The sequence below is a fragment of the Carassius carassius genome, chromosome 8 (genome assembly GCF_963082965.1).
Source record: "Carassius carassius chromosome 8, fCarCar2.1, whole genome shotgun sequence".
In the NCBI taxonomy this organism is placed as follows: domain Eukaryota; kingdom Metazoa; phylum Chordata; class Actinopteri; order Cypriniformes; family Cyprinidae; genus Carassius; species Carassius carassius.
In genome coordinates, this window is record NC_081762.1 from 13,360,226 (window position 1) to 13,386,958 (window position 26,733).

General features: G+C 36.7%; 1 protein-coding gene across 1 annotated transcript in view; it reads left to right on the forward strand.

The window, feature by feature from the left end:
- Positions 1-4,096: 4,096 nt before the first annotated feature.
- csmd3b (CUB and Sushi multiple domains 3b) overlaps positions 4,097-26,733 on the forward strand; it is a 423,699-nt gene continuing 401,062 nt past the window's right edge. The window contains exon 1 of the mRNA XM_059556241.1: positions 4,097-4,366. Coding sequence (XP_059412224.1) covers positions 4,192-4,366 — 175 coding nt within the window. The 5' untranslated portion in view covers positions 4,097-4,191. The remainder of the gene's footprint in view (positions 4,367-26,733) is intronic.

The window sequence follows — 26,733 nt, forward strand, 5'->3', positions numbered from 1 at the left end:
TATGTAAATATAAATTATTTTTAAGTAAAAATTAGTTCATACTGTCTCAGCTGAAAGCATAATCCAATTAGTCAAACAAATGAGCAAGCAAATGAATAAATAAAATCTGAAAATCTGTGAAATTTTATACTTTTACATTTCCATTATCCAAACCTCATGTCCTCTTTATCTGTAAATTTGACTAGATTTGCATTTACTAGATTTACTTGATTATTTTAAATAATATGCAAATTAGTAAATATATTAAATAAAATCTACTAATAAAAAATGAATATAATATTAAGCAACAACGGAAAATTAAACTACATAAAAACTAAGTAAAATCATTTAGATGAATGATTACTATACATTCATAATAAATGTTGCATCAAGATGACAAAAAATAAACCGAAGAAAAAAGTTACAGATAATAAACCCCACAATGCAATCCAGGGGCTACAACCCAGAGTAGGTTCCATTCACACTGAAGTCACATTCGTCATTTAATTTAAATACTGGGCTAACTGCAAAAAAGTACTTTGTACTTTGAAAGGTTGCCATGTTCAGCCTCTGTCTACTGCTAATGAATCTGAATGGCAGGTGTGACAGAGCTGATGCCCTCCATCATGCATGTGTCCCCCAGGTATGATGGATAAGAGCCTGAAGGGCCTGAAGCTCAACAGTGCTTCAGACGGGTGCGCTCATTGCTCTCACCCAGCAGTAAATCCCAAGAGCAGGGTGGGGGGCCACAGGGAGTGTCGACATACAATAAATAACAAGCTGAGAAACTCTCTAACACCTCGAAGCTGTGCTCATGACTTAATGAAGTGTGCAAATGAGGTCACTTTTCAAGTCATAAGAATAACCCATCTTTGAGCCTCAGGGCTGGATTGATGCATTGCATCTCCTCAAATGACCATGAGCCTTTTTAAGCAGATGTTTCTGTATCTCATTGTTCATTGCCCTTGGAAGTTGCTCTGGTGTGATGCTTTGAGAGCAAGCAATGTACAGAAAACAAGTAAAGGTGATACTCTGAAGACTGGCATTCGGTGTATTTTGATAACCATGGAAAAAAGAAACATTTGGTTAAGTATGCAATTTTTTTTTTTGTTACGGCTGAACTTATGTCTTGTGAACTTTTGATATTAAATCAATAAAAATGTTTATTTTATTGTCTTTTTTTGTAGTCAAAGTTATCATACCACCCTCTGCCTTAAACAGCCAGTTTTTGGTACTTTTAAAAGTTTTGTTTGTCTGTCAGGTCCAGTATAGTTGGTGCAACCATATTCTTCACTAACAGCCTCTTTGCAGGTTCACAAAACAATATGTGCTGAAATGTGCTGCACAAACTATGAAAGGCTGGACTGAAATTATCAGAGTACTTGTTAAAAATAAAGTATGCATACAGTGTTTATATAGTACATCAAGCTATTTTATTTCAACCAGAATTTGTTATTTTTAAAATCCACTGTTACTTTTAAAGATTCAGATAAATCCTACAACCTGAAGATGAAGGTTTGTCAAGCAAAGTTTGTAAGCTTGATCCAAGAAGAGTTGCACTGAATCTCAATTGTGTCCTTGATCTGGTGCTCTAGAGAGAGCAATTAGTATACGCTAAGTGACTTTGGATTAAACTGTTTGGCTAAATGATATGTAACTAATCATATAGTGCTTCTAATATCGCCATGGCTAATATAAACCGCTCTTATTTACAGTTCAAACATACTGGTATCTAAAGACTGGCAGACAACACACATTGAAACTGTTTATGAGTTCTAACTGAATGCCTTTAGAGTCCAGAGTTATCATTCCCCAAATTTCCAGTCGCATTGAGCCAATCTGGTATTTAAGGGACTTTAACTGGATTTTAATTTGCTGTGTTGGAGGAAGGAGGGAGAAGAAGGTTAGTCTCTTGTACTCAAAGCAGAGGAGAAATGTGGATTTGATGAGGTGCAGTCATGATTCATTCTCTGGTGGATTTTCCACCATCTCCCTCTCTCTCCTGATCCTGTCATTGAGAGACTGCGATGAGTAAAGGTTATATGCTTATGCCTATGACTATATGATTTATTGCCCTTTCCTTTGTTCAGAGGGGTGTGGATCTGCAGGACTAATGAGGATGGAATTGCACCATCCAATTAGTGCTTGAGAGCATGTAGTGGCTAAAAAATTGGATGAATGACTTTGTTGAATATTTCCTTAATTCGACATTTCGGCTATTCATAATGCTCAGGCTCTCTTCTTTATTTAAAAAGAGCATATTAGATAACATAGAACACCTTATTATATGAAAATAATTTATACAGTATCAGCATATATTAAATTGATAAATGTTAAATAAATAAACATATCTATAATAATATCTTAACTTACAGAACTAAACATATCTATAAATAAGCATTGCAACAGTATCTGTCTATATACCTACTGTACATTCAAATGTGCTGTGTCAGAGACTTCAGCACCTTGGACAGTTTTATTGTTATGCATGGGGAAAAAGGTGGAAATTTCTATCTTCATTCTTAACTTTTTGACATTATGTGCTAAATATTGGTCTTAGGTTCCAAATTGTTGAGAATGACTTGTTAATGACTTCAAAGTGGTGAAAAACGAGTACTAGTTGTGACTGAAGTGTTGGTTTGGATAATGGTGAGATGGATGTTTGAGGTAAATTAAATCCCTTGAAACCTCTTTAGTTTTCCATAGTGTGTGTGTGTGTGTGTGTGTGTGTGTGTGTGTGTGTGTGTGTGTGTGTGTGTGTGTGTGTGTGCTCTTGTGACATATCAGAACACTCTGTATAAATACATGGGTATGACACAGGTATTACAAGGAGAGGGTGACTTATGAGGACATAACCCATGTCCCCATTTTTCAAAACGCTTATAAATCATACAGAATTAGTTTTTTTGAGAAAGTAAAATTGCACAAAGTTTCCTGTGAGGGTTAGGTTTAGGGGTAGGGTTGGTGTAAGGCGATAGAATATTCAGTTTGTATAGTATAAAAACCATTACGCCTATGACATGCCCCCATTTTTCACAAAAACAAACATGTGTTTGTGAGTGTACGTGTGTGTGAGGGTGTGTGTTTTGTTTCAGGCCTGTGGGAATGTGAGGGGGTTGGTGGACCGAGAGAGAATGTCAGTTGTCTGTGTGCCTCTGAGGATGAAATTTGACTGGATGTTTAGCCTGTAGATGGCAGGAGTGTCCTTCTATAGTGCAATCACCCAGCCTTAGATCTCACATTCACTGACAACTTCTAATAAAAATGCCTTTCGTTGGAAATAATTATAATATTAATGTTAGACTGGTAAAGCAAGTAAGATTACACTGGCCTCAAGATTCTCGTGTTACATGATGACTCAAAAAAACAAAACAACTATTGACTAAAATCCAATCAAATTAAATTGTAATACCTTTGCACCAGGTTGGACTGAATTAAACATGGAATAGATTTTAAATGATGATAGAATAGTTTCTATCAAATTAAGTCTGCTGTTACGTGTTTATATGTGCCTGGCCAATGGATTGTTTGTGCCTTTGTGAAAATAAATTAATATATTCGACAAATGTTGCATTAAAAACCCAAATTGTAAATAATAAACCATGCCAGTGAAGCATTTGCATGTGCATGATCTATTTCAAAATAACTATATATATTTATTATTTTTTACAAAAAATAATAATAATGTAAAGAAAAAAAATGTATATATATATATATTAGCCTGAGGTGGTTTGATGGTCTTAGCTGGATGAACCTAGTCTCCCAGTCTAATAGTCCTGGTTTACATCTAATTTAGCTGGTAAAAAAAAAAAAAAAAACCTTGCTGGATAAAATCATCTAGTAGACCAGTTTGCCCAGATCAGTGGACCAGTAAACCAGCTCAGATCGTTTTTTGTCCTATCCAAAACCCAACCCCATCCCGCCTCAGGACAGGTGTTTCATTCATTAATTTACCTATAAAAGCACTAAATATTTTATTTTAGCAATGATGAAACGGTGAGATCACACAGTTAATCCACTGAATAGCAGTAAATAGCAGTGAATAGGAGTCGGTGAGCGAGAACCCAGCGCAGAGAGTTTGGCCCCTATTGGCGAGATGGTTGAGTCCTAGTCAAGGTTGCTGTGGGATCCCAGCATCACCGTTCACTTCGAGCCACACCGCGATCCGCTCCGCTTCTGGCTGAGGGAAAGAACTACCACCTTCATGTGAATATGAACATAGATGACACAGAGGGGCACAGCGTCAGAGCAACGGGATTCCTGTCCGTTTTCAAGAGAGGATGTATTAGATGTGGTCCGGTGGACTCCCAAGCTAAGAAAATGGGGATTAAAACTGGAGTTACATTTTGGAATCTGATATTTTTTATGATGGTCACATGCGTGCGAGGTAAGTCATCAGTCTCGAGGAGTTATTACGGAGGTTTTGCATCAGTGTATATTCATGGGAACGAGCTTGGAGTGGATGTAGGGAGAGGAGAGCCAACCGTGCAGCAAAGGCTTGAGAAGAGAGGCGCATTTACTCAATGCAGGCATTGAGCGAGGACTCAATAAATATTCTTGCAGTATGCTCGAGCGGATACGTGAGTTGCTTGTGGTCATTAAGTGATGGATCACAAAGTAATGTAAGGGCGATGAGAGATTTTATCCGAGATGTTTTACATATTAACAGCACGCAGGGTGTTTTCAAATAACCGCTTATTAGGGTACGGCTAATTACCGATTCTCAAATGAACGTGTGTTTTGAGTGCTTCTTTTCGGGTAACGCAGCTCAATATGGGCTGGAGATGGAAAGCGAATCACGATTCCTTATGGTATAGCTAGTTGATATACAGCCAACAAAATGCACCATTAACACATGTGTTAGTCCATAAGTAGTCAAGAACAAGCTGGATAACGTGTGGCACGTAGGATTTCGACCTTACACTTGTCAGGGTACCATCTCACCCAGCATCTCGCGATGGAATTGACGCGCCTGGACGCCTATTGATCAGCCTTGATTTGGACGTTTTAACTGTTGCACGCCGTCTCCATACAAACAGCATAACATCACACACAGGGTTGAAACACCCTCGACGTTTTCAGTGGATTTATTTGGAGGATTTATTTGGAGGCTTGGTGTGAGCTTTCATCTCGGTGATTCTTAGTGGGATACGGAAATTATAAGGCTTTTAGAAGTGAAGTTTTAGAAACGTGCTAATTGTTAGATTTCTGGTAAAAAAAAAAAAAAAAAAAAAAAAACCTTTGTAGTTTGATTGAATTTAGTGGGGTGGAGGTAAACCCCTGGGCAGCACTTCTGCCTGATGTATCTTGGTCATTACCACCTGCCTAGCATTTTAATTTGCATCAGAGCTGATTCATCTGATGCTAAACGGTTTATAAGAACAGTACCGCCAGCACAAATCTAATCTATTCGTTGTAACTCATTATTTTATAAATATAATCAGATAGGATATTAACAGCCCGTTTATTTTTCTATAATCTTGATTAGATGCTTAGCGTATCGAGTAGCCTATGTAGTTACGCGGAATGAATACTGAAAAGGGCTTGATAAGATTCCTAGTTGGACTGGAGAGATATGGATAAACAGCAGTACCGGTGTCCGTAAAGCGTGCGAGATGCAGTCTTGTTGGCTGATAACCCGTCGCGTGGTGGCAGTGTGACGAGATCCCGAGGATAATTAATGCGATCTAGACCTCACATCATTGACTTACTGCTAGATAGAGAGCACGAGCGCTATTCACTGAGTCATTCCGACATGCAGTTGTTTAGTGTATTTCAGTAAATACATAAACTCTTGGTATGAACATACTGTATATTGGACTTTAATTTATAACACACACACACACACACACACACAATCTTAAACCAGTTTAAGATAGTTGGCTCGTCTTAGGTGGTTTAACATGGTCTTGCTGATCTCCTAGCCTAGTCGAGATGATTATCTCCATTTTAAGCCAGCAAACTTGTCCAGCACGACCAGCCTGGGAGACCATTTTAGGCTGGTTTAAGCATTTTTCCACCTAGCAGGGATGTGGTCAGTAGATATATGCTTCATGGTTTAGGATCAGCAGGCCTTACGACAAAACTTAATTATGAACATTATTTCTGCAGGCGCTGAATTAAAAATTCACTGTTCTGGAAGCCAGTTGCTCTGTAGGAGTCCAGGTGGTAGATTTTTTATAAATGTGCTTCATCTCGTTTCTTGCAGCAAAGGCACATTTTCTGATATAAGGAAAACCAGCAGGGCGTAACTGGAATGGGAGAACATTGTGGGATCATTCGAGAATTCATGGGGGAAAAAATATTATTATTATTATTATTTTTGAGTTTGCTGATGTTTTGATAGTGATAAAAAAAGTTCAGCTACATGCTTTGAAGTTGAACAATCCAGTATTAAATGTTTAAGTACATTTATGCATTATTCAAATGAAGTAGCTTGATAAAATGGAGCAATAAAGATCTGGAGGATGAAAAAGGATGCTATATGGGCCATATCTAGGACATTAATTGTAACATTTAAATTCTGTATAGACTATTTCTGTGTTTTAGGATCTACTAACAAAACCTTTAACTTTTCTGTTTCCTGCTTAAGCAACCAGAAGTGAAAATAAATTGACTGACTGTCAAAAAATGGAACCATTTGTCCTCATTAATAGAGCAGAAAAGTCTTGTTTCAAAGTCTTGTTTATTTGCGTAAATTATACCATATCTAATTTCACAAAACAGTAGAACTATTTGAGTTTGTTTATTCTGAAAGGCTGCTTAATAGATAAAAATTTAGGAGAAAACCTAATATATTAGTCTAAGGCTGTTGTGGTTAACCAGCCCTATCACAAACTAAGTTTGCCTGGCTACATCTAAAGCCTCTTTAATCGCATTTGTTTCGAATTAGTTGCTATAAACTGACCACAGATCACCAGCTAGAAGCCGAATATGTCTACCCAGTGGTGAACATATGGACCCACTGAGGACAAGTCCTGAGGGGATGGATTAACAGCTGGAAGAGGCATCATACTTGGGATCAGTGCCCTATCTTACAAGTGTAAAATCCAGCATGTTACAGTTTGCCGCTGCGTAACACTGCCTCTTCTCTGGCACGCCTGAAAGAGGCTTTTAATCTCCATGAGCAAAGCATGCTGCTGTAGAGCCAGGTGCAGAACAGGGTCATTAAAGTCCCCAGATGTCTGCAGTCAAATAGATTTTAGGAACTCCTCTTCTATAAGAACCATGTTTAGGCTTATTTGTATGAATATGCAGCACTTACAGGAAGATTTCTAGCAGCCGTTGAGGCCGTGATTTCTAGAACCCGTGAGGCTTTTTGTCTAACATGTTCTGTAGTGTTTCCTGTCAAGTGACAAATGGCACACTGCCCTCAGGTTGGAATTCCGTCTTGTGGGAAATTGAGCAGCCTCAATAAAATGGCTCCAATTAGATGGTTTCTCTTTATTGGTGGTCACATGCATAGGACATAAAGGGACATAAATACCTTGGAGGGGAATATGTTATATCAAATTGAAGATCTGTGCTTCTGCTGCAGACGATACCGTTGCTTGCTACTTGGATATGCATCACCTTTTCTCCCGCCCTAAGGAGAATCGATTGGTAGTTGGAGTGATCTTCTCACAATAACAAAGTTTTGCGTGAATGCTCAGTGGATCACCTATAGTTTTCCCAGGACTTATCTTCTGTTTCTTCTCCTTAACAACCACTGATGATCAACATTGCATTAGTTATGCACAAATACTCACACCTACTTTGGCAGCCATGTCATCCTGTAGCCTGGTTACCCACTGAATCTAAGCAGGGTTGAGCCTGGTCAGTACCTGGATGGGAGACCTCCTGGGAAAACTAGGTTGCTGCTGGAAGAGGTGCTAGTGAGGCCAGCAGGGGGTGCTCAACCTGTTGGTGTGTGTGGGTCCCATTACAAATCCCAGGATGTCTTTCGAAAAGAGTAGAGGTGTGACCTCAGCATTCTCGGACCATCATGGCCTCCTAACAATCCCCATATCTGCTGATTGGCTTCATCACCCTGTCTCCTCTCCACCAATAAGCTGGTGTGTGGTGGGCGTTCTGGAGCAATATGATGAGATACCCCCTGACAATGTAAAGTGCTTTGAGTGCTTAGTAAAGCGCTATATAAATGTAAGGAATTATTATTATTATTATTACTTTTGTCTCTTGACTTGTACTTGACTACATCTGAAGTGTTAAACAGCTTGTAGTAAAAAACACTGACAGATGGATGGCTTTTCAGAAGGGATTATGTTTTAAATTAGTGGACAAGAGAAGAGGTAGTTGGAATACAAGTTGTTTCTTGTGGGGATCTTTTAAGGGTCATTTTAAGAAGCTTTGATATCAGGCTTTGTGGTTAGGCCTATTAAAAATGAATGAATAAATAAATTAAAATATACAGTGTAAGTAGGGTGCAAAAATGAACATTTTACCATTTGTATTTCACATTATTTTTATTGAAGATAATTATTGAAGATAATTAAAAATGTCAAATCTGCTAACTTTGTTCATTTACCAACCATAAATATTTGTTAGTGATATTAAACGGTTACAATTTAGAATTTTAAAAATACATTCTTCTGGTTAAGTCGATAAACCAGTAGGTGGCGACAAGTGACTGTATAATGAGTGACTCATTGAATCATTCCTTCACACAATTTGTTTAAAATCACTGAATCATACTGGAATTAAATTATTGAATTATTAGTCATTGTTACTGAATTATTCACTGAATCAGTTAGTAGCACTGATTCATTCAGGAAGATGATCGGAGAAGTGAAACTATTTGCTGTGGCTTTGTTTGTAACTTCATTGATGGATAAAATATACACATTGTAACAGGCAATATTTTGTCTATGAAGTAGTCTACTGTAAATGTATACATTCACACATACATACATGTGAAGGGGATATTCCACAAACATGTCATTACATAGATTTTTAGAGAAAAAAAAAAGATATTTCACACAGACTTCTGATGTCTTCGTAACATTCAACAGAGTTAAAAGTTATGTTGAATGTCCATTTTATTGGCTTAAGAAGTTTTTACTTGGTGGCATGCACATAATAAAAATAGCATATATACCCAACCTCATTTTGCGTTTTAATTATTATGTGTCTAGGGAAATTACCTGAAATCCCTAAAGGTCAAACTTCAGAAAACAACATTTTGTACAACTGGGATACAACTAAGGCTGCTTCAAGTACAGAATTAGTGAATTACGCATGGGATTGTCAGATGGTGTTAATATTGTTGACTGTTTTTAACCATCCTAGGCATTATTACAACATGCTGCATTTTAATGAATATTACATATCTATACTATTATTTCATCTTCAAAACGTCAGCGTTCATGCCAGCCTTTTAAGTCATGTCAGTGGTAGGGTCGGTGTCGGTTGGTGAAAGCCAGCAGGGGGCACTAACTCTTTCATCAGTGTGATCTATGGTCCCGACCTCATTACTTTCAGTGCATGAAGCACTTCACAAGTGATTTTATTTTGACACACTAAGTTGATCTGCAACAGATCAAAAGAGAGAAAGCTTTATTGGAGAATATACAATCATACTGAAGCATTTTTTCTGACCTCAAAGAAGTGAAATGCTTCCAGGGTGACAGCAGTGTTGGAAACATGGTCTGATTGGAGCCCTGTGTCTGTCAGGAAGGATCAGGTGCAGAGGTGTGGAGCTGTCTGTTTTTGCAACTCATTCTCACCACTACCTGTTGTGACAGAGTTGCTCAGTCCATACACACCTATAAACATTCACAAACACATTTACAAACTGCTGCTACAGCCGCAGTATCAAAAAAAGAGAAAAGCGGTCTTTGTTTTTATCATGCTGGAATACATCTGTACTGCTGCAGTATCCAGCAGCTGCTTGCTTTTAAGACATGTTAAATTCAAAGGAGGAATGTATTTTTTTCCAGTAATTTACTCTATACTCTATTTTCATTTTGGAAAAACGTTTACATTACTACATTATGCCCCATTTAGAACTGAATTAATAATGCTTTTTAAATTTTAACTTAATTTTGCAGTTGATACCTCACTTTAACTCAGGTTCAATTGCAGTAATGCAATATGAAGTTAAATGTAAAAAAAGTAAGTGTGTGTGTGTGTGTGTGTGTGTGTGTGTGTGTGTGTGTGTGTGTGTGTGTGTGACCCAAAACGGACACCACTGGACAGGTCTCAGATTGCAAGGAAAACTTGCATTATTTCAATTTTCCGACCATTCAGTGTCTCATTATGTCCTGACAAACTTCTCAATCTCAGATGACATTCTAATATTCATGATCAAAACAAGATTACTGTGTCTTCCAACAAAGTATAATTTGGCAACATGGTATCCATCAAAGCACGAACCCTACTTTACTGTATATTACATCCAACTCAGCAGGAAAATGAAATGGTTGCTTATATACTAAATGGATGCTACAATTATAAAGGACTTTGTGGCCAGACATGACCGTCTGGTTGATCTGGTTGCAAAGGACTTTCAAAAGGTAATCTGTGGATATGATCGTAAGATTTACAAGCATAGCACTGTACTGGTTTCATCATAACACATCTGACAGTGATTACTTAAAAAATATTCCAAATACTCCTTACATTGTAATTGTAAATGAGGTTATGAAATCTGTATGTATCTTTGAGGTGGGATGCTGTTTTGACCTGTATATGGATACTTGCTACTATTATAAACTACTGAAATATCAACCACTGGTAGATCTCATTCACCAACTTGGATACAACTGTAAATGAATAATTCTGGTATTTGGAAGTTTAGGCCATGTCCATAAGCATGTGATCAGGGGGATGCAGTTAGGGGGGCTGCAAAAAAAGGAAACAAAAAGGCTCGCAAAATTCTGCTCTGTTTCAGCCACCATAGGGAGCATGCAAATATGGAGACGGAGATGTTTTGTTTATCCTTAATGTGTTGAGTATTATGAATGGAAGAACCTGTACAAGTATGTGAGCCATGAACTGTAGATCTGTCACCTTGCCAAAGACCATTCCCAGAGTATTTTGATCTTGTTTTATTTGTAACAGATCCAAGTAAAGCAATCAAATGTATTCACTTTATGATTCCTTTCAATAAAATAAGCTCTATCCTGTATGTGTGACAGGGACTTTAGATCTATCATGTCTCTTTAAGTATATCTAATGAAGTATATCAGATAGCAATTAAAATAACATACAGCTCACCCTATAGGTATTTTTGATATTCAAGTACATTCGAAAGTAAGTACTAGTTAGTTAAAAGTAAAACTAAGTAGAAATTTTAAAGAAATATGTTTACTGGATCAATATTTTGTCAGAGTATCTTTCTTTTAACTCAAATATATTTTGTCCACCACTGGCTATTCAAAAGCATTCAGTTGATATAGGCCTGCCTTAATTAGATCCAATGAATCCATATGTATGCCTGTGTGTGGCTGTACAGTGCTATTTTTACCAGAAGACTGGCAAATTTCCTAGACAAGTTGGACCTAGACTTCTGCGGCTGCCATCATCAGAATGTCCATGACCACGGTCCAGAGCCAGGCTTTTTATGGGTCAGCTTCTGTGAATGAAGAAATGACATCAAAGTCCATTCTGAAGTGCATTGGCTTGACAGAGAGGAGTCACCATCCCTCAACGACAATGGCGGTGATTCAGAGGAGGTGGGAGTGTGCGGCGTTACACGTTTGACCTTTTGCCATGTAGAATTTGCGCTGTTTGCTTTCCCCGTCTGATTCTTTCTGCCTCATTGTTTTCAGCAGAGATGCATTTAATATAGTCAGTGATATATTTGCGGCCTCATTGTTTCACAAGGGAGGCTTGTTCACGGCCGCTTCTCATGGTGGGCCTCTTGTTTGAGGGGAAAATAACTGTCAGTATGTTCTGGGTTCCCTTGAATCAGGGCTGCCTCATGCTGAGCCTCTCTGCCAATTTCCTCAAAGCTCATTTACGCTTTTATCCCTCCAGTTCCTTTCACATATGTTGTTTCCCTTTCGTAGACAGCAGATATAAATAACATCTCTTTGAGTTCGCATTGGAAATATGACGGAGTGATATTTTTGTAGCGGACGTTAATGAAGGAAGAATGACACCGATACCTGTCGTCGGCTAGAGGACACAGCTGGATGGAGATCTGGACTAGCTTGACCCCTTGACCTTTCGTTCCTAGGCTTCTGGCTTCAGCGGAGGATGCAGTTGCTTGCCGCGTTGTCATATTAGATGATTCCATAAATTCATAAACCCAGTTTGTTCCAGAATTCCTTGCACTACAGTTTTAATATCATAAAGTGCTTGTGACTATGACATACAGTCAACAGATGCTGAGATGTTTTGCTACATTTAAAATACTAGATGCCCCTAGCAAACTGTAATTCTTAGAAATCTATCTTATTTAATAAAGCATAAAGAGTTTTAGCTTTTCCACTGAGCGGGCTGCTTTGTAGTGTTGCTATTTCAAGTTTCAGGTGCCATTCAGCCGCTATCTGAATTGAATCACCACAATAACCTGTTTAAACTAGTTGTGCGAAACAAAGTTCGTTATGTAACCCTTTTCTACTCTGTTCCAGCTTAAATGTCTCTGAATCACGACGCCCCTGTAAGTTCATCAGATAACGCAATCTCAGAGCGCAATCTAATTAAAATGGCAAACATTTTAAATTAGTGTGTGCTATTTTGGTAGCTTGTGTCCACACAGTTTGAGATATGCAGGATGCAACTTCATCAGTTTTACCTGGGCCAAAGGCACCTTGAGATCATTTGTTCTAGTCCAGCAAGATTTAAAACCAAATTTTGAGTTAGAGCCCTTCACTTTATCTGGTTGACTGTGCGTGCTGTGAATGCTGATATTAGGAAAGATTATGGCCTTTGTAATTAAGATTCATCATCACTATGCATATTTGAGATTGCTCAAGAGTTATTTTTTCACCCAGAATGCTTAATTGGGGGAGTTAACCATCCATGTCACATGGTGTGTGTCACGTGATTTAACGGTGGTTCATGACACAATGCTGAAGGCTAATGTGATCTCCTGTAGGCTTTTAAAATATTACTTTATTCGAATGGGGACTAAAGTTTTGTTGTGAAAGGCTTGGACTCATGCCTTGAACGATGTTAGACGAGGATTACTTTGTTCCAGCTATTTGTGTACTGTAGCCATTTCCTTCTGTACCTGCAAAGGGCTGCAAATCTAATAAGGCTGGAAAAGTTTTTGGAATCACTTTCACTCCACAGAGGAAATAATAACCTATCATCAGAATTCATATGCTTTAACATGCTTTGAAATGCCTGAGACTGGCTGAGGGAGAGAGTTATAATGACTATATATAATTGCATCATGATTTAATATTATTGTCTGGCTAAGCTGTGTTCACAATGTGTTCACAAAGCTACTTTGGTATTGTTTAAGTATAAGTGAGGTTTTATAAATAATATTATTGGTCTTGTTAAAAGGTTTGATGCACTTTCAGTGCTATAATTACTATGGCTTTGTGTTTTTGTGAGAACAGACCAGAATGCATGTGTCTCAACTATGAAGGCCAATCAATAGCTAGTAAGTGGGAGAAGATGAGCAAGTGGAGTTGTAATTATGATGTCAGCAGCAGGTGTCTGAAAACACAATCGCTCTCATCTTCGAGATACATTTGTCCGCAGAGCCACAGAGCCAGCCGTCAGTCAGTTTCCAGACTCTAGGCCATTGTCAAGAAGGAGGTTCTTGGCAGAAACCTGTACCAGCAGATTATTTATTTTTATTTATGTGTAAACTTTAGTAAAACTTGTGTTCCTGTAGCTCAATTGGTAGAGCATTGCGCTATCAAGCGCAAGGTTGGGGGTTCGATTCCCCGGGAGCACATGATAGGTAAAAATTAATAGTCTGATTGCACTGTAAGTCGCCTGCTAAATATTTAAATTTAAAACTTGTATTTACTGATTAGATATGTGTCCCATTAATGTTATTTAAAGGTTGTTGTTTTTTTTTTTTTTGTCACATTGAATTCAATATTATCAGAATAACATGCCAAGTCACAAGCCCTTACCAACTATCTTTCCAGCGTATGAGCAGTGACGTCAAAGGAGGCAGACAGGAAAAAAAAGTCAATTTCACGCTTTTTAGATCCCTTCAGGAAAAAAATCTGTCACTTGTAAAATATCTACTATATCATAAAATACATGACTGATATAGGCTATATGTTGCTTGCAAAAAAATATTTAATTAGAGTGCATGGTTACTTGCCCACACACACACACACAAACACACACACATATATATGATTATGTATTTTAATGTGAACTATTTTAGAACACATCGTATTCCTATTTCTATGGAGACACATCTTGTTAATAGATATTAAAATATCTGATATTCCTATTCTCAAATATGTAATGCAAGTAATGTATTTTGTCTTTTACTGCAGCACATTAATGAAGGAGTTCTGAGTCTTTTGGATTTAATTTGGAAAGATTAAAATTAATTTTCCATTTCTCCTAGAAAGCACAAAAGTGAGTGGCTGAATAATAAAGCAACTTTTGAACTTTATAGATACCTAGGCTATCAATGTTTTACATGCAAATTATGTTCGAATGGTTTATTATTATTATTATTATTATTTTCTCTCCATAGGCTAATTGTTTATTTTTACGAAGTACATTATTATTATTTTTTATGTGCATATTTATATTTGCAGTTGGAAAAAAAATGAAAAAAATGAAAATTATGTCATTAATAACTTACCCTCATGTCGTTCCAAAGCCGTAAGACCTCCATTCATCTTCAGAACACAGTTTAAGATATTTTAGATTTAGTCCGAGAGCTTTCTGTCCCTCCATTGAAAATGTATGTACGGTATACTATCCATGTCCAGAAAGGTAATAAAAACATCATTAAAGTAGTCCATATGACATCAGATGGTCAGTTAGAATTTGTTGAAGCACTGAAAATACATTTTGGTCCAAAAATAGCAAAAACTAGCACTTCATTCAGTATTGTCTTCTCTTCTGTGTCTGTTGTGAGTGCGACTGCTGTGACTGTTGATGTATGACACTGCTGACATGTTTTCTGGTGCGCCAATAACAAAGATAACATGTCAGCAGAATTGTACGTCAACATACCGTACATACATTTTCAATGGAGGGACAGAAAGCTGTCGGGCTAAATCTAAAATATCTTAAACTGTGTTCCGAAGATGAACTGAGGTCTTACGGGTTTGGAACGACATGAGGGTGAGTCATTAATGACATAATTAAATAATAAAAATTTTGGGTGAACTAACCCTTTAAATTAAAAGTTCAACTTTATATAGAGTACATACCAAAAGTTTGGACACACCCTCTCATTCAAAGAGTTTTCTTTATTTTCATTACAATGAAAATTGTAGAGTCACACTGAAGGCATCAAGGGCTATTTGACCAAGAAGGAGAGTGATGGGGTGCTGTGCCAGATGACCTGGCCTCCACAGTCACCGGACCTGAACCCAATCGAGATGGTTTAGGGGTGAGCTGGACCGCAGACTGAAGGCAAAAGGGCCAACAAGTGCTAAGCATCTCTCGGCGAACTCCTTCAAGACTGTTGGAAGACCATTTCATGTGACTACTGTACCTCTTGAACCTCATCAAGAGAATGCCAAGAGCGTGCAAAGCAGTAATCAAAGCAAAAGGTGGCTACTTTGAAGAACCTACAATGACATATTTTCAGTTGTTTCACACTTTTTTGTTATGTATATAATTCCATATATAATTCCACATGTGTTAATTCATAGTTTTGATGCCTTCAGTGTGAATCTACAATTTTCATAGTCATGAAAATAAAGAAAACTCTTTGAATGAGAAAGTGTGTCCAAACCTTTGGTCTGTACTGTATATAAAAAAACAACTCTCTAAACCTTAACCTAAACATATATTTTCCTTTCCACTGCCCTGTATCTCCCGTTTTAAATGCAAAAATGTATACTGTGCAAACTGCACCTCGTTATTTCAATCATAACATAAGCACAAGGATACTATTTTATGAATATCAATATATCGTATAATCTGAAATACAAAATCATTGATGTCATACATTCTGTCTTTGCTTTTCACTAAGATCACACTGAGATGGTATCATACAATCTGACAAGCAACAATCGCAAAAGACGACAAATCACACAGTGTGCATCCACTTTACACCCCTGTCCGTCGGTACACTGCTGTGTTTAATAACATAATAAACGAAGTAGTAGAATCAAAGATGAAGCAAACAATAAGAGCCCAGTATCCGCATCGCATAAGAACAATAGAGAAATCACAGACCAACACAAGCATGTTTGAACGTCTGAAGGAATAAAAGGGTTTCGCTGCTAGTTTGCGGGAAGACACAAATCACTCTAATTACCAAGAGAATGTTTGACATTTTTCAGAAGTTCCACAGATTTGGCAGGCTTAATTATCGCTGGTGGTTGCATAAAGTAAAGTGCTGCACTCTTAAGTATTTTTTATTTATTTTTTTTGTAATAAAGGATAAACTTTCCTCTATTCTAGTAGCCCAGAACTCACAGCATCACCCTTTTTTCCCAGCTGCCCTGTGGTGACATTTGGCATTTTTAAAATTACTTTGCTGATACGACCACTAATTAGGAATGAAAAACACTCCCTTTTCGTTTTCTACGAGGCTTCTTGGCTAATTAGCTTTTCGTTGCAGTGCAGTTTTGAGCGAGTGGTGACAGGAACTAGTGCCTCACCTCTTAAAACCTGTCAAATAAATGGCCATTCTACATCAGTGAGGCGGCGGCCATGACCGTGCATAGATTTCTGTAATAATTTGATTTCTTGCAGTCACATTTGTGGGCTTGTTAAAGTTTTCTCAGATCAGGTCCTCTTCAAGATGCCGAGGATCTGTCTGTCCTCCTACACTTTACATTGTCACCCTTGTTTCTCACACCCGAGAAAATTAGTTTGTTCTGGAAATTAGAATAATGAGGTGCAAGGTGTAATTTGACCCATTATTTATATTCATTTTAGACTTTCCTTAAATCTGTGTGTTTAGTTGCTTCACACCACCGCTGAGACCCCACAGGCTGTTATTATCTATTGTGTATGTATTATAAAGGAGTGCACAGCTGCTCCTTGTAGCTTCTCGTGGCATAATTATAATATTCAGTAGCGATTGATACTGCTTAATTGGATCTATACAAACATTAACTAGATCTTAATGTCAGATATACGTAAAATGTATATGTACAAAACAAGTAGATTCTTGAATGATCGAACAAAGTCCAACACAAAAATATAAATGAATATCTAACCACATCCTGTTTTCTGTAGAAAAATACAGTGATAGGGCAGTACGCTTAAGGAGGTAAATACATTAAGCTAAAGAGGGGGAAACTAATAAAGGAATTATATATTATTTATTTAGTTTGCAGAATAATACTTATCTTAAATAATAAACCTCAATGTATTTATGTACGAAGCAGATTTTGAAGAATGTTGGTAATCAATCAGTTTTGGTTCTCATTGACTTCCTTATTGCCATGGTTGAGTATGCCATCTCTTTGATGCTTTACGTATCAATTAATAGTAGAACATTGTTGCTCCAGGAAGTTGCAAAAAGTGACCATCTCTATGAGTAAATCATTGAGTGATTCATTCAACATTCATTCATTCAGGAAAGACACAAGCAACTGTCTTTATAAGTGAATCACTGAATCATACACTCAACCGATTCATTCAAATTACTTAAACACTGAGAAACTAACCAGTGATTGTCTTTATCAGTCATTTTCTGTTACTTTTATATAGCCTAATATTAATTATTTTTATATTGCATACTGTTATATGCTAAAAAGTTTATAGACCTTCATTAATTGTTTCCCATCAGAATACATGAAAAAAAGAAGAAGAAGAAAAAAAGAACCTAATGTCTCAATTAAACAATGATAATTGAAGTGTGATATTTTGGCCTCTTTGATTAAAAATCTTGTTGTGCATGCTTTTGTGCTGAAAATTTGGTAGGATATGCCTTCATTCCTACATTATCGAATGTGGCACCTTTCACATCTCTGCATATCTTGTTCATAGGGATGAGAGATATCTCAGGGATTACTACTTATGTCTTTAAATGCAAATGTCAGCCCTGCGGAGGCTCCACGCTTAATGTTGAATCATGCTGATGTTTTCATTCAAGCACCCTTACACAAATCTCAAGATATGTTGAGCCTTTCCTTTGGGATTTTCAGACCCTAGTTTAAATGTCAAGTGCTCCAGCTGGAGATGGTGTACAATGCCCTTCGAGATGTTGCCCCCTGTGTTTCGGCCTCTGTCATTCCACTGTATATTTGCCTCTTTTCGACCATCTCCTCTTCCACCTTGACTCCACTCCCTGCTGTCGCAGTATAAGGCCGATGGATTCCAGCAGTGCGATTGCTTTCATACGTACAGCAGTTTTCAGTGGAGCTCATTCACTGACACACACACATACACACACAAGCAGGTTGCTGAAATGCTGTGTGAATGTTCACTAGTTGTTAGCAATGCTTGAAGGTTTTTTTTTTCATCTTCTCTTATATTGATCTAGTCTCCATATGTAATGACATCAATGCTGCATGGCTTTAATGTCAGACGCTACATTTCTTCTGCACTTTTGCAACTACACGTTGCTTTTAATTTGCCTCTTTGAGTCAGACATCCCTGTTCTTCCAAAGCCCCCGATACATTAATTAAAGGATTTCTGCTAAAGTGTCCTTTAGGAGCCAAAGCTATGGTAGGGGTGGCAATGAAATTATAAATAATCACTTCCACTCAGACTACCATGTGAAATTATAGCCCAAATATGACCTGTTTTGAGTCAGAACCTCATGTTCGTTTAATGAGCTGTTGGGGAACTTAAATAGTGTGACATTCACTGTAGCGTCAAGTCTACCTGTATAGACTTTATCCTGAGAGTTTTTTTTGTGAAGTTCCAGGACCTGTCATCACCCAATATGTGTTTTGTTTTTAAAAGAGACATTGGTGTTATTTTAAGTGAGGAAGAATCTTTTTCAATTTTGCAAGAAATATTAGACAAGAGCTCTGCTCAATATGTCACGTACGGTGATACAAGAAACACGGAGAGATTCAAGTGCAGGTAAGATATTTATTAAGGGGCAATCCAAAAGGGTAAACAGTCCAGGCAGGGTCAAAACCAGAGAATCCAAATAAACAAGAATGGACAAAACACAAGGCAGGATCAAGACTACGGAATGACAAGACATTAGACAAGGACTCCGTGACACATACTAAGACAGACCGGGTATAAATACACAGAAGGATAATGAGGGAACAGGAGACAGGTGGGGAACAATCAATTACTAACAAGGAGGAAGGTGACCAAATAAGGGAACAGGAAGTGATAAAGTGACAGACACCGTGAGAAAGGGGGACATCTAGTGGAAACCCAGGGACACAACCCAGACACTGTGACACAATAAGCACAAGTTTCAAACAGTATTTGGCTCCATTTTTAGACTTATGCATGTAAATTTTCATTTGGTACACTCACATTAAATTTAACTAGAAAATCTTATTCCAATATGTCTTTTCAGGCATATTAATTCATAGTTTGAATAGCATTTTAGGGTTGGATTGGACTGGTTATATTAATAAATTAATATATTAAAACTGTTATTTTAATATATTTTAAAATGCTATTCATGTCATTACACCAGCCTTTATTCTTCATGTTAAAAACAGTTACTGTGTGTGTGTGTGTGTTTGTTTGTATATATTAACAGCATTTCTTTGAAACTGAGATCTTTTGTAACATTATAAATGTACTTGCAGTCACTTTTGATCAAAATAATCATCCTTAAGTATTAATTTCTTTCAAAAAAAAAGCTGTAGTACCAGTAATATTGGTATTCAAAAACCACATTTTGAACAGTAGTACATATAAATTCATATCTCATGTTTTTGTAAATAGCCCAAATGTTATGCGAACACATATATATATATAATTATTCAAAATTATATTTCAGCTACCTCAGTTTAAATTCAAAAATTAAATTGAAATTTAAAAAGTATTTGTATTTTGCACCATCCTGCTACAGGAGCGGATTAATAGAACCCACTGGTGCTGTTGGTAAAGAGATTGCAGTACTTGAACTTTAAGCCCGATTCCTAAAGAGCACAGGCTCCATGTAACTATAATGAGGGACACTTAAGCCCTTCATCTGTATTCAGTTTGTGAATTGTCAATAAACCGATGGAGATACTGGTCTTCATGGAATCACAGGTTTAAGGCGGAGGTGAACTCAAATTGCTGAGGCAGGCCTAGAGAGGGGATGAAGAACGAATGTATGCACAGTGATCATATATCATCAGATATACTGTAACATCTAACTATCTTGACTTATTTTAAAAGAAATACGAAAGTGATTTCTAAGGATTTCTAAATTTAGGCACCAATTGCAAGAGGCCAGCTGTCGTTCATATGTATTTCTTCAGTCCAGCTGGAGAGGAAATGGTTAACAGTATACATTACATAATCCCTTCAATGGATGCATTTAAAAGAGAATGAAAATTTCTGATTAAAAATGGGTCTGTTAGTACTCTAGCTCATTAACAAATCCTTTTTCATAGCCTTTCTTGTAATGGGCTGAGGGAAGTCCGTAAGGACAAAGTTTGTACAGTCTTCAGAGCCTCAGGACTCAATATTTTTCTGCATCGACAAAAATATTATGCTGAAAAACTATTTGGCTGTCTGCATCTACCGGCTGATTACAAATGCACATCGTCTTTGTGCCATCACATTGTTCAGATATTATAGCTTTAATGAAAATGATTTATTCTGATCGTTACATCCTTAATCATTTCTGAATTTTATATATTCACTCTAAAGGACTGAGAGAGACACAGACGGTCTTTTGTTCAGAATTAAGAGGCTTTTCACAGTCCTTCTTGACGTGTTTGGAATCGTCTTGGTCTTCAAGAAGGGCTGTGTTTGCTGACCATTTAACATGTTTTGGCATGTGCTCATTCTCAACTCACTGACCCTGAAGAAATATCCACAACTTGTGATGTTTCATAAAAATGGATGCAGGGCATGTACTGACAGTACACTGATTTTTTCTCCTCTCTCTTTCATCAAGTGGACCAAACCTTTCCACAGAAATAAGATAGTATGTCGTATTACTATAATTGAATTTTCAAATATTTAAACTTTGATATATACAATCTGAAACAATATTGTATAATATATTTTCATAATAATAAATTACAGTATATTATGCATATATAAATAATATTTGATTTAATGAAAAAAAAGACAGATTAATGTTAAATATTGAAGGCAGAGCAGTGCTGTAATAGGACACTTTAATTAGTTCAGCTGTCTATTTTCCTCCATTCTCTCCAAAGTCACTTTGCACTTGTGCTTCTAGAACATTCCTTGAGTTCCTTCTGAGAGGTGCTGCACTTCAGTGATAAGCATTGCTCTCTTTCACATTCATTCTTCCGCCATGCTTCCCTGAAGTCCTAAAGTCCTATCAACGCCTCCAGCCAGTGTGTGTGACAGGGGAAGTGTGTGCTTTATGTGTGTTCTTTTCCTCCCTTATGTTTTTGTTTTTGTGCAATGTGCTTATAACTTTACATCATGCTGTGCTTTCACCAGTTTCAAGTTTGTATTTTGTAAAGCCCTGAGAGGTTATACATAACTAATTTATTTTTTATTTTTTTCTGGTTAGTTCTATCTTGTGTTTTTCACACAAATGTTCATGTTTCACCTTTTCTTACAGTTTGGGGCTTCAGTTGCTTTCCTGTTTGCCTCGAGTAGCATCACAGGCACAGTTTAGAGAGCATTTAAAATGAGAACAGCCACATACGGCACAGACACACTCCAAACACGTAAGGACTGCTGCTGCTCTCAAAAAAATGTTTGTTTACAGCAAACATGGAACATTCATTTGAAAGTGCCATTTTTCATAGTCACATTTGGAGCAGCGCCCTGTTGTTTTGAGTGGCCACTGTGTAAAAAACATAGTTAGTGTTTTTCAGGAAAGCATTTGTAGTAATCCCAGTCAATGAGCATTACTGCCGTTGTGCTGATGCGATTTTACAGCACACAAATATATCAGAATCGAAACCATGAAGGCGGCTCGAGACGCAAAGCATCTTGGCCTGGTTTTCAAAACGTGCTCTTCCAAGCATGAGAGAACACAGGCCCCCGTCATTGTTGGCTTACCATCAGAGTGAGCTGGGAAACAAGGCTAGCCAGCTGGGAAATGGCACATCAGCACAAACATAGCCAATCAACATTAGCCCAGGCTCACCCCGAGAACAATAATGCAAGGGCTGGGAAAGTATTTACCGGCTCTGTGCTGGGCTCCACAGGGTGTATGATCCTTACTTACCCTCCAACCTGTTTTAAACATTAGAGCACTGTGGCTTTCATTAGAGCAAAGGACTCTTTTCATCATCATCATCATCATCATCAGCCTTTACCGAGGCATCTCCAGAGGTGGGGTGAACACCTGCTCGTGCGGATGCTATTATACAGTATGTAGGCAAAGGAAATGAAATGTGATTGGTACTTCATTGAGCTTTTCTTACATGTATAGTGCTTATATGACCAAATTATGTGTACTAGTAAAAAAGATAATGTCATGTATTTGTACTTGATTCGTATTTAGCAACTAGCTAAAGGAATGGTTTAACCAAAATTTTTTATTAGATTCGGGGTTTTTTTCTTCATCAGAAAAGACTTGGAGACATTTACATAATTTGCTCAACAATGGATCCTTTGCAGTGAATGGGTGCCATCAGAATTAGAGTCCAAACATCTGATAAAAACATCACAATCCACACAACTAAAGTCCATCAATTAATGTCTTGTGAATTGTAAATCTACAATCAAATCCATCATTAAGATATTTTATCCTTTAACTGTCCATAATTCAATTAAAGCATTATTATATAATCCATAATAAAGATTGCTCCAGTGAAAAAGTCCATTCCTTGTCTTCACACATCAAAATCCACTGACATATTTGTTTAGAACTGCGTTCATGTTTTCACATGAAAAAAGGTCCTTGAGTATATTTCTCTCTTGATTCAGATGACAGATGATACAAGATGACTGTTTAAGTGGAGAAATAAATATTATGGATACAGGGCTCATAATGTATCTGTAAGCAATAATCTAAAGTTAAAAATTAATTGATTTTAATTGAATTAATTTTTTTCTTACAAACACCCAGTCTTTCCTCTTCACAAGATGTTAATTGACGGACTGGAGTTAAAGTTTGTGACATTTTTATCAGCTGTTTGGTCTCCCATCCTGACAATACCCATTCAGAGCAGCAGATCCATTGGTGAGCAAGTGATGTAATGCTAAATTTCTCTAAATCTGTTTAGATGAAGAAGCAAACTCATCTACATTTTGGATGGCCCGAGCATGAGTAAATTTTTAGCAGAGTTTCATTTTTGGGTGATGTATTCCTTTAAACTGGATTTCCACGCTTGGTTGGTAAATGATGTAGAAGCGGTGCAACTGTTGTGAATTCAGCTCAGCATGTGGCATAGGAGAGAGTATCACTCTCCATGGTGCTGAATATAACTTGCTTGTTTAGCCCAGGCTTACTTATGAAGAGAAGGAAAGACCTCGCCTGCATTGCCTCAAACATTTGTGTGTATGTGTGTGTGTTTTCTAATATATAAAACGAAGACCAAGATTGGGTCCATATCCATTCTGCTCTGTCAGCAGGAGTGCTGGCACTAAAATTAACTCTTGTAGATAAAAGACCAGCCACAGTGTTTGGCAAGCTGTATAAGGACTTATTTCGCTCCAACTTTATGTTATATATTTAGAAATGGCCAAACTTTTTTTGTTTTTCATTGTTCTGCTGACATTTAATTTAACGGTGGTTTAAAATAACATACTTATGATTTATGCATGAAAACATATGCCCCTAATTTAGTTGTATTGCCATTTTAGAGCCTGGAATGAATATTAGACTATTAAAATGGTCTTTTATTATCTAGTTTGATGTTTATATCTTTGTACAAAAATAAGATGGCTTGGATGTGTGTTCTATACTGTTCTATACTAAACACCTTTGTCTTTATTCTTAATAATAATAATACTACACACTGAAAATTTAACCAAAGTTTAAAAACATTTAGGATATACTTTACATAAATAAATAATAGAAAATAAATCATTTGAGTCTACAATGAAAATCTAAAGGATTTATTATTTGTTTATTTATATATTTCTCGGATTGGAGTGGGGGGGGGGGGGGGGGGCAATGACATGAAGTGAAAAATACATAATAGAAGCATTTTGATTAGTGGTCTTGTGGAATATAGTCATTAATAATATTGATTATATTTAATAAAAAGAAATATAGCTATAGAGAAAATGATTTGACTGTTTGTGTGAGGACTGCAGTGTGCTCAGAGCATAGTGAACTATTTAAAACTGCATGGAATAAACTCGCATATGCAAAAGGACATTTTCCCTAAATATAGGAGCTAGAAATAAAAGTATGACATGTTTGGAGAATGCAACTGATTATGCTTTAGGGGCTTATATATGGTAAAAACTACATGCCTAAAAATACAGAGGCAGAAAGAGAGACATGTATATTGTAGAATGCATTGAATAGTTTCAAGGCGTATATAATTTTCGAACATGGAATATTCCACAGATGTTTGAACCCCATCCTGCATAAAGAAATAATAAAAAATAATGATTTAAAACATTTCAATCCAGAGCTCTAGAAACTTGGAAACTAAAAAATGTCATGTACATTCAATTTAGAAGCTTGCATTCAATTACTTTTATTGTGATGTACAACGATGGTCTGGATATTCAACAGCTGCTGAGTGCAGTATTGCAAACATTTCAAACCCTCTATAAGCTGTAGCATTCTGACCAGTGAAGGCCTCCGTGCCAGCTGAAGTATCTCTCTATCAAGCTCTGGCATGTCAGGCAACAGCAGAAAGAGAGGACATTTCACAGTTTCTCTCTGACACGAGACAAAGAAAAATGCATGACAGACATCTTGCTGTCAAGGACAGTCTTTCTTTCTTTCTTTCTTTCTTTCTTTCTTTCTTTCTTTCTTTCTTTCTTTCTTTCTTACTTTGTTTCTTTCTTTCTTTCTTTCTGTCTTTCTTTCTCTTTCTTTCTTTCTTTCTTTCTTTCTTTCTTTCTTTCTTTCTTTCTTTCTTTCTTTCTTTCTTTCTTTCTTTCTTTCTTTCTTTCTTTCTTACAAATCTCTTTTCCTTAAGTCATAAAGCCATTATCCAGCTTTTACATAAATGTGTGCAATTCAATATTTTTTATTAGAGCGGTCAAAGAAATGTGTGTGTCTTTATTTTATTTTTTTTAGAGTGATTAGTGGGAAATCCCTTATTAAATGTGCTAATTCTTTATTTTTATACAATGTTTTTATACAATTAATTGTATTAAATTAACATGTTAAAGTGACAGGCTCATTTTAAATGAATGAATTTATTTATTATTAAATACGTCTTAGTTTTATCTCAGCTCAATGGAGAGTCTCTATGGTGTGCATGACTCTGATTGTACAATGTGTCAAAATAAGTGCTGTTTTCTGGTGATGATGGTCCCTGCTGAAATGAGGCAGAAGGAGAGGTGTAATCTTTCTTTCTAATCTCATTCTGTGCTCAGTGTCTCAGAGGCAAAGGGATCTCTCGCCCACATTTCACGACTGCTAACTCACTTGAAGTTTTCATATTGCACGGCCGTACAATACTCTCACCTCTCCAGCCAAATCAGGCTGTACTTCCTGTAGGCTTCATATTACTAGCCTCAATCCCACACAGAGATATAAATTCATCATTTCTGCATGTAAGACATCAAATTATGTTCATTTAAAGAGATAGTACTCCCCAAAATGAAAATACTAGCATTAATTACTAATTACTAAAAAACTTTATGCTGTTATTTATTTCCCAAAGAACACAAAAGGAAACTAAGAATTATAATAATTATAATAATTATAATAATTTTAAATTTACATTTAAAACACAACACAAATTTGCATGAAATAAAAAAGGGAAAATATTTAAATTTTACATCATATTAGTATCCTAAGTCCCAATCAAAGTTATAAATTAATATTTTCTTTTTTAAGTCTTTACATGATGCTCATTTAAAGAAATATGGTATCCCTAATTAAAAGTACTCTTATGTTGTTCCAGGCCTTTATTTTAATTTTGATTTCACAAATAACACAAAAGAAAAAAATCTATCAGTCCATCCTTTCATCCAAATATGCTACCTTTAGGTGTTTCATCATATATCTCAGTCAGAACTATAACTTATTTCTGTGTAAGGCATCAAAAACATGCTTTTTAATATTCACCATATCTATTCACACTGGCATTCTGCAAGAAAGCAATATGGAAAAAGTGGCAATGGGTGTTATATCAAACACGGCCCCACGAGAAACGTTCTCCGAGACAGGAGCAATCTATTTAAATCTAGCAAGTGCAATCAAAAAGCCTGATCTGTGACTAAATGTCTAATGTAGAATAATGGGACCCTCTTTTCCCAAAATATGTGCTGCGTACTCGGTTTCTCATTATTGATCCACATCGCGATGAAGAGATGAGATTTGTGGTCCCTTTGGTTCATATAGGAACCAGTGAAAAGAACACATTAGAGGAAATCTCTTCCGTGGACTCCAGAGAAAATAGTGTTCTTTGGTTTTTTGTTTTTTTCGAGGTTTGATACGGCTCTGTAATTTAAGCCGCCGCTTCAATGGGTGC